Source organism: Moschus berezovskii, chromosome 17 (assembly GCF_049115385.1).
Source record: "Moschus berezovskii isolate FMDL1 chromosome 17, NW_MosBer_1.0, whole genome shotgun sequence".
In the NCBI taxonomy this organism is placed as follows: Eukaryota; Metazoa; Chordata; class Mammalia; order Artiodactyla; family Moschidae; genus Moschus; species Moschus berezovskii.
In genome coordinates, this window is record NC_142476.1 from 73364622 (window position 1) to 73374758 (window position 10137).

Below are 10137 nucleotides of genomic sequence, written 5' to 3' on the forward strand. Positions count from 1 at the left end.
ATTTTTATCTCTCTTTCTTCTCTTAGATTTTCCATGCACTAGTTGGTTTTCCACCCACTCCAGTGTTCTTGCCTGGAGAATCCCAGGGACGGGGGAGCCTGGTGGGCTTCCGTCTATGGGGTCACACAGAGTCGGACACAACTGAAGTGACTTAGCAACAGCAGCAGCAGCAGTTGGTTTTCCACTCTGTATCTCTCACCTCTTAATTTTAATTCACTCATTCTTTTATGTGTCATGTATTCAATGACATTAGATGGTCACATTAGGCTAAAGGAGAACAGATGCGGGCGGTTGTACTATTTTGTGGAGCCAGAGTGGTACATGAAATATTCTCAAAAACAAGCTGGATGTTTTCTTTCTTCCTGCTTCTACCCTCCTAGCAGTGCCTCCTCTTGGTGAAACTTTCTAGAAAGTCAACCAGCAAGAGAGCTAAAAATGTGTGTTGGCTCTTGGGCTCAGTGTGCAGAAGTGTGGACGTGTCAGGTGTCATCAGATGACTTAGATGAATTACCAGTTGAGCTGTTCAGTCTCCATGTCTACTCTTCTACCTTCCACTACTGATGATAATCACTGCATGCTTCCCCCCCAAATGGTGCTACTAAGTGTTGAGCAAATAATATGCTGTCCCTAGAGTCATATCTGGGTGGTATTAACTCCCCTTTCAGTTTAGATACATCCCACCTGGATATTCTACAACTTAAAACCTAAACTGTAAACCAACTTTCTGTATATAAATCAACAGAGAAGAGGAGGAGGGAAAATTAGTTATTATATATAAATCTCTATATAATAAGAAATAAAAAATGACATATTCAATGCTTGTTTCTATAACTAGTTAAGGCCATGGTTGATATTTACAGCTTCTTCCATTTGCTGTCAGCCCCTAGCCTATCTGCTTGGAATTTTTGACTCAGAGAGGCAACCAATCATTTATTATTAAAAGTTCTATGTCTTTAGTGGTTGTGGCTTAAGTTGGTTTAGACTTCCAATAGTCTCATGATCAGATCTGTCAGACAAGGGTGTGCCCTTGAGAAAGTCCAGGATGTCAGCATGCGGAAGGAAGCTAATTCCTCCTCCCTCATAATAACTTTTTTTTTGCATGTTGTTATGGTTGCACAAAGATCCCAAGTTGCCAGGTAATATTCTTGTTTCTAATTTACTGGTACCTTGGTGCCCCATGATATAAGCATTCCTTTTTGTGAGTAGCTGCTGCTGCTGCTGCTAAGTCACTTCAGTCGTGTCCGATTCTGTGACCCCATAGATGGATGCCCACCAGGCTCCCCTGTCCCTGGGATTCTCCAGGCAACAACACTGGAATGGGTTGCCATTTCCTTCTCCAATGCATGAAAAGTGAAAAGTGAAAGTGAAGTCGCTCAGTCGTGAGTAGAGAAAGCACAAATATTTTGAAGAGCATATTAACTATAATATTGGAAGGAAACATGCTGACTAAAAAGTTAACAGAAATAATTCACGTAAAGCATACAACCTTTTGTCTGACTCAGCGTAAGTGTTCAGTACGTTTTTAATGATAAAGTGTATTATAATTTCAAAAATACATGACATTTAAAAAAATGATTTAAGAAATGATCTTAAAGAGTCTCACATTTTCTCACTTTAGAAAAACCAGCATCAGATACTGGTCCCTAGTTCAAATCTGTTACAGCATCCTACAGGGATTCCATATCCACAGGGTGACTCAGCTTGGGCTGTAATGTACATTTCCAAAGGCCATTTCTGCAATTTCCCAGGCTATGGGTTAATGAGATATAAGATGGGTCACTTCCATAGTATTAATTCACTTCCCCTTTCTTTTGTTATAAACTGATTTCTCAATCAAAAGCAACATTGTAAGAGATATTGTGACAATAGGCACAGCATTTCATAAGTTCACAGATGATGGTGCTGTCAGATCATTGTGAAGGTTCTAGAAATGAGCAACTCCCACCCAGGAAAGCAGGATGCTTATGATGTCTTCTGGTGTTATGATTGCCTGAGTGATGCTGTCCCTGATACAATGATGAATGAGGGCTTGATCTACTTTTAAGACATTCAGAAGACCAGATCTGGTGTTCATAAGACTGACAGTTCTCCAGAAAGACAGCTCTCAAGAACTCTCTTGATGACATTTGATTTTTCTAGTCTTCTATTGCAAAACTCATTCCTTCTCAAAACACTGTTTTGAGCTATCCTATAATATCAACCTTTTAGAGAGCTTTTTTTTTTTAATATTTCAGGTATCTAGGAATCCTTTTCTCCATATAGTGTTATATTTTCATTCTGTTTGGATGCTAGTATTATTGCTATGATGCATTTAAGTTAATTTATTCATTTAGTCAATATTTTTTTAAGTCCCTACTTCCCAGATGGTGCTAGTGGTAAAGAACCTGCCTGGCAATGCAGGAGATGCTGGAGACACAGATTTGATCCCTGGGTAGAGAATATCTCCTGGAGCAGGGCATGGGAACCCACTCCAGTATTTTTGCCCAGGATATCCCATGGACAGAGGAGCCTGGCGGGCTACAGTCCGTGGAGTTGCAAACAGTCAGACATGACTGAAGTAGCTTAGCATAAACCACAGTTTAGGCACAGTGCTACGCTCTAGAAACATACAGGTGAGGAAGTCAAGATTACCTTGGGGAGCCTGTAGCCTGTTGGAGATGTCAGGCAATTACATAAGGAATAATAATTCTAATAATGTGAGAAGTGGCTAAGTGCTACAATGGAGATGTGCTGTCTGCTAGCGGAGAAGAACCTAACACCCGTCTTCAAGGAAGACTGTCTGACAGAGGAATGGTTAAGATAATTCTTCAAGGGTACACTCAGGAGGCCACTGTGAAGTTAATTTACCTTTGAAAGAATTTCTAATTTAGCATGTAAGCAAAGTTCTGTTTCTTAACATATGATGTTTGATGAGTGGGGATAATTCCAGTGAACAGAGATCCCTAACCTCCATTTAAAGAAGGTGCACCATCCCATCCGATGCACGTTGGAATGGAAGAAATCAAATGATTATATTCATTAGCCATGCAGTCTCTCAAATCTCTGTTAGTTGATTTCATGAAAGTACACATAACTTCTAAAACAAATTTTAGTTGATCATTAAATCTCGCAAATCATAGCTTCTCTACCCTGTACACAAGTGTCTCATGAATGGATCTGTGAAAGTTGCATGGCTTTACATTTAGGTGATTCAGTGTTGTAACTGAGAACACGGGCTCTGGAGCCAGATTCAAATCCTGATTCCCATATTTGCTAGCTCTGTGACCTTGAGCAAGTTACCTAAGTTATCTGTACCTGACTTGGCTCATCTGTGAAATAGTGATGATAATCCTGCACTTACTATAGTAGTACTGTGAGGAGAGAGTTAAAAAAGAGGATGCACTTGGAACAGTGCCTGGTACATCCTGAGTCACACATAATGCATTACCAAACAGGGTCATTGGACTTCTAAAGCACATCTATCAGGATATCATTTTAGAAAACAATGCAAATTGTAAATGTACTTACTTTATTCATTTCTAATATGGAACACCAATGACAGCAGTTAACATGATGCAATGGAAAGCTTCCTATACTGGGACTTGGTTTCTATTTGTGCCTCTATACTAATTAGCTTAACAATTTGAGATTCAAGAGTTTAAAGTCTGTTTTATCCTTTGGAAGGAGATAGAGTTTAGACTAAGGGAGAGACTGTGATTCCATGCAATTAGAAATTGCATCAAGAAGTGCATGCTTCTTTTAAGACCTTCTTTGCTATTGTCTAACAATCATACTAAAAGACAATTATCATTGCCTTCCCAGGTGTTATCACAAGTTACGGGCTGTATCTCGATGGTATATTAATTCACAACTCCTCAGAACTCAGTTGTCATGCTTCTGGATTTGCTCCTTGGAGCTTGCATTCCTTCAGGGTCCAAGCCTGCACGGCCAGAGGTTGTGCTCTGGGCCCACTGGTGAGTGTGGCAATTTACATCCCGGGTATGTACTAAATGTCAGATGACAATGAATAGGCTACTCTCCACAGCTAGCCTTTCAAGTCGGAGGGGAGATGTTCTTTTTATAAAATTTCATTTAAGAGTTAGTACGATTTTATATTCAACATAAATTTTAAGATTGCACATAGGTCTAGTGAAGGACAAAATCTACATTTTATTGAAATTTCAAAAGGTAGGTTGACCAGGCAGGCTTGCCTAATATAGTGACATATTTAAAGTGGATGCTTTTCTTCCTAGTAGTAAGTAAGTTTCTGATTAAAAAGTGAAAATAATTGAAAGGCCCTAACTGCCACAGTATGGCAACACTGCTCCCCAACAAGTATGTTAATCAATTAAAATATTGAGTTTGCCTCACCATTAGAATAATACATTTTAATTTTATTAGTGTGATATATTCATAAGAACGGTATTTAAAATGGCATTAATACCCGCTTTTGATATCCACATTTCAGAAATCTTTATCTATCTATACTTCATTAGTAGTTAAAAGATTGACAAAATTGTGCTTTTTATTACTGGTATAATTTCCAAAACCCAATTAAATGTATGTAATTCTCATAGACCAGCTTGACATTCTTCAGTCTCAAAACATCACATTTTACTCTTGCGCATATTTCTTGATCAATTAGACTTAGCTTCTTTTAAGGGAAATACTCATTCATTTTTGATATTTTTTGGCTATATTTGTTAATGGCCTATCATTTTAATGTACTGTGTCTTCACTGAAGAGTGTATTGTATAAATATTACCCTTGAAAAACAGCTCTACCATTTAATTTTTTGCTTCCTTAGTTTTGATCACACCTCCCATTTTGCTTCAGATTGGTGGCTTTCCAAGTTGCTAACATCATCTATCAGTGGAGCTGAGCTGTAGTCTTTATTGCCATTAAGTATTTCATAGCCTAGACCCCTCTGACGGTTATTTACTCTTAAAAGCAGGAATGGCAATAGGTCAGCCTTTCTTCTCCATTCAAAAAAAGAAAAAGAAACAAAAGAACATTTCCCATGAATTTGAAAATGAGGCTTTTTCAAAAAACTAAACTGCAAGTTGTGGTCCCAGCTACTGAATCAGGTCCCACTCTGTCTCCTGGTGTTCTGGTAACTGTAGGTAGACAAGGGGGACATGGTTATCAATCTGTGTCTTGTGCAGATAGTAAGTGACATTGACTTGAAGGAATCAAAGACACAACACCCCGCTAGAAAGGGGGAAACAGAATTGGATTGTAAAACCCTGCTCTCCAAAGCCTCACGCATTGTAGACTCAGTCTTAGCTTAAAGCACAGAGTTATTTTCTCCCCTTGGTGCTTTTCATTATCCTGTGCTCAGTATGCAAACACTTTTCCCAAGTCAATGATCCATCGCAAGTCACTAGGATGAAATAGCAATGTCTTTATTTAGAACAAGTCAACTCTGTACTGCGAAAAAGTTAAAACCCATGATCTTCAATTGATTTCTAAATTTTTTTTTTACCAATTATATATTATGCCCATAAGAGATCCCATATTTGAGTACTTTAGATAGCCCTGGATATCTATCACAATCATAAAAGATATTACAGATTCAACTCTTGTCAATGGTTTTTTTTCAGTGTATTATTGATTTAAGAAATCTAGGAATCAATCTTAAAAGGTAGACTTTCCTATCATTAAATTATATACACACACACACACACACACATATATTCAGTTCAGGTCAGTTGTCCATCACCAACTCCCAGAGCTTGCTCAAACTCATGTCCGTATCAGGGTCTTTTCCAATGAGTCAGTTCTTTGCATCAGGTGGCCAAAATCTTTATATGCACATATATATTATATATATTATATATATATATAATGTGTTTATATATTAGTGTTTATTTTATATATATAAAAACACATAATATGGCTAAATTTTGTTGAATATCATATATATCATCATGTTTGTGCTCAATTATGTCCAACTCTTTGCAAGCCCATGGACTGTAACCCGCTAGGTTTCTCTGTCCATAGAATTTTCCAGGCAAGAATACTGGAGGGGGGTTGCAAATTCATACTGCAGGGGTATCATTAATTATATATATACATATGATATGTTATCATATATACATATTGTATACTTATCACTTAAAAGTATTATTTATCTAAAGGCCAATGTTGAAACAAATATTTCATTGAAACAAAAAAACTATGATTTTTATTTTTAAATCTTTTATTGGCAGAAATCAAACATTAAATTTTCTGAAGAGTCAAACTTTTGTTAACCTAACAAAGTTTCTTAATAATAACTCTTGGTTTTTAGAAACAGAGGACTGTTTGTTTCACATCTCTTACATATTTAATATCATTGTTTTTCATGTACATAGGGAAATACCAGTCAATGTTTCCTATGACAAATATGCTTAATAGTGTTAAATGTAGCCTGGTTCACCCTCAAAATTTTCAAGGTTGCTCATGTAATAAACAAAAAACAGTTTAAAAATATGACAAATTTGATAGAATAGAATATTTTAAAAATAAAATACATAAGTTACATATCTTACCGTCTTAATGTAGCATTACGTGCTCAGTCATTTCAGCCATGTCCAACTCTTTGTGACCCTATAGCCTAGCAGGCTTGTCTATCCATGGGATTTCCCAGGCAGGAATACTGGAGTGGGTTGCCATGAATATATACATGGTGATCTTCCCGATGCAGTGACGGAACCCATGTCTTCTGTGTCTTCTGCATTGCAGGTGGATTCTTTACCACTGAGCCAGCTCGATATATTTTGTGCCTAACCAAGTTTATTCCGTGCTATTTGTTATTTAGAAGAAATTATTCTGTACCATCTGGGGAAAAAAAAGATTTCTGTGTAGTTCAGTTCTTGTTCATTTATACAATGTATTTGGCTTTTAAAGAAATTCCAGTGTAAAAAGCAATTTACAGTACCTTTGATTAAAATTTTAAGATGCTAATATGCATTGTCAGATTAAATCCAGTAACTGAGGTTTCATAAATATGTGAAATAACAAAAAAATGAACAGAAAATACAACAGGGAAGAACTTTTTAAATGCTTTTGTTTTTTCAATTATATTGTTGAATTGCAATTAGAAAGAAACTCTTAACATTTTGTGTTTCTACAATAAAATGCAATGAATTTGTCCATAGGAAGATCACTTTGTTGTTTTTTTTCTCTTGTCCACTGTTGGGTAACACTGGTAGAGTCTAAGATGGGGAATTTCATGGCTGTATTTGGCCTTGGAGCACTCATTGGATTCAGTTCTCCAAGGACCTTCTTAAGGATGAAGTGTGAAACTATAGGTCACAGCTGTGTAATATGGTTATAAAGCTGCCTTGGTTCTTGGTGATGGCACATTACACAGATAAAAGCACCCAACACACATGTAATACATATGCTCATCTTTTCATAGCCATTTTTTAAATAAAGAAATATATAAATTTTTAATAAAAATCTTTTTTATAAAGAAATGATTAAAATATGTTATTTAAGACATCTAAATCTTAATGGCAGTAAATGTTATGGTCAAGAGAATTCCATATGGAAAATGTATCCTAAAGCTGCTATTTTCCCCCATACCTGCTTGGGAAACATGTTTATTCCATGAAACCTCAGATTTCTCAACTATTACAAAAGGAAAATAATGCCTACTGTACAAGGAGTTGCTGTGAAAATTTTAGTGAAATATTTATAAACAGATTTCTGATACATTGTTAAGAGTTTTATTAAGGATAAAATTTTTGTTAAAATGTTTTCCTTGTGCAGTTATTCTCAATTTTTTTTTTCTGTGTCAGGGAAGTTTTCAGGTGAAAACCAACTTAACCTTCAGAATGCCCTTTCTTAGCATTTTTTAAGGCAAGGTTGATAAACAAAGTGTAAATTAAAAAAAACAAAAAAAGAGCAAAAGAGTCCAACTGCCAAATTTAATATAAAGTGAAGTACTGAAATATTTATCCATATACATAAGGGGACTTTAAAACTATATTTTTATTTTGAATTAACTAGATATTTGAGAATAATAATGTAATTATCTGGATATGTACTTAATTCTTCAACTTTTTGAGTTTTATTTTATCTGGAACACTTTAAAATCACTTTCTATGCAATAATTTGAACTACATACATAGACATTATGAAACCAATTGCTTTGTTATGAAATATTAAAATGATGAGTTGATATTTTTCCAGTCAAGTTTCTTTATCATTTTTCATACATAGCTATTAGACTAAAAAAATGAGTAGGAGTTATAGATCTAAAGAACCCCATAGCCTTTCTCAGATGAAAATAAAACATGTCATGACCTCATACTTATTAAAAATTAACACTCTGTCTTTTCCACATTTATTTTCATAATTGGGAAAGTGTATTAGCCCTAACAAATGAAAGCTACATAATTGAGAATATTTGCCTGCCTAAGAATTTCATGTTTGATCACATTCTTGTGAGGCATGAGCCTGTATTTTAAGAATAAGGTCAAAAGTATCAACATATTCAATATGTCTGAAAAGGCCAGATGTTCATGAGGGATGCTTATGAGCTCGTGGTGATTCATTAACAAATTAAAGCCAATTATTAAATGATGGTAAAATACCCTAAACCCCTTTCTAGTTTTCCACTTCACCTTCCTCTGTTCTCTTATTTTTCTTATTTTGCTATTAAAATCTTTCTGGCCCCTGTGCAGTAAAGGATTATGTTTGAATCCTTCTCTTCAAATAATTCACTTTTTGTTCTTCTCATATACATTCATTACCATTATATTAATGAAATTTCAGCTTTTGTGATTATACTTTAGGGATAAATTCACTCAGGTACATTTATCTCTTGATTTCTGGCATGGTGCCATTTGCACATACCTGGTAGCAACACAGCTCAGAGAAGTGAGTGTGTGTGTGTGTCTGTGAAGATGCTTGATGTGGCCTTTGACAAAGCCCAGCAGTCTATTACTCCAGTCAGAAGCTTATGAAAACCGACCTTATGCATTTCTTCTCTTTTGCAATCACATAAAAAATTGTTTTTAAGCCACCCTAGAAATAGTCTGTGGATATGCACAGCTATAAGCATGATCACAGTGTGAGCTGATCCACATATTCTGGAAATCACAAACTGCCTTGGTCAGGAGCTCAAATTCTAAGCTTTAACAGCAGGAGGAAGAAAACATGAGGTATGCTTTGATCCTGCTGACAAAATGAGGTATTCATACAAGATGCGACTGTCAAAACAGTTTACTTCACAGCCAAAAGAGATTCTTTGAAGAAATATGCTCAAAGTGAAGCATGTACTTATTTTATTTGCAAACAAAAATAAATCTTTTTATACTCACAGGTGGAAAATCGAACTCTGGAAGCTCCTCCTGAAGGAACCGTAAATGTGTTTGTCAAAACAGAAGGATCCCGAAAAGCCCACGTGAGGTGGGAACCGCCTTTTCACCCTAATGGACGCTTGATGTACTCAGTCCTTTTTACTGGCACTTTCTATGCTGACCAAGGTAACCTGTTTGTCATCTTTAAACTTCCATAGCATTAGAAAATGATTTATTTTCTTTTGAATTTTTTCTTTTGACCACAGATTTAAATTTCTTTATTTTTCCTACAATCAACCTATATGGACAAGCTGGTTCAGCCTCCCTCATTTTGTGGTTCTCATAGCAGCAAACAAAAGCTTAATCTGACCATTTAAAGGAAGAGTAAGCTCTCAAGACCACATCTGATCTATTCAACTCTGGGAAAGTGGGAATCAGTGCTCTGTGTTTTAATGAACACCTCAGGTGGTTCTGATGGTCATCCAACTTTGAGAAAGACTGGCCTAGGGTAGATTCTATATTCTTTTCCCCTTGCTTACTAAATGGTGAAATTCTAAAACTTTGTTCCTGCAAGAATTGAGTTTTAATTTTGCCGTCCATCTTCAGTAAACTCTTTTTGTGTGATCATTTTGACATTTCTGAATTAAGTTAGGAATGCTGGTGTGTGTTCAGTAAATGAACTGGATGTGGGTTAGACTGCATAGGGTTCCCTGACAGGATTATCAAAAACAATCCAGTTCAATAAGTTAGGTTCGGTCTGGTTAGGTATGATGCTTATTTGAAGCAATTCCAATCATAGAGAAAAAAGCAGGCTTATAATTTACTGGAAACCTATTTGTTTTATTTTATTAAGTGTTTACTTTTA

General features: G+C 35.8%; 1 protein-coding gene across 1 annotated transcript in view; it reads left to right on the plus strand.

Moving 5' to 3' along the window:
* Positions 1-10137, plus strand: part of USH2A (usherin) — a 969245-nt gene that overhangs the window by 539531 nt on the left and 419577 nt on the right. Inside the window, exons 35-36 of the mRNA XM_055419911.2 lie at positions 3802-3953; positions 9296-9458. Coding sequence (XP_055275886.2) covers positions 3802-3953; positions 9296-9458 — 315 coding nt within the window. The remainder of the gene's footprint in view (positions 1-3801; positions 3954-9295; positions 9459-10137) is intronic.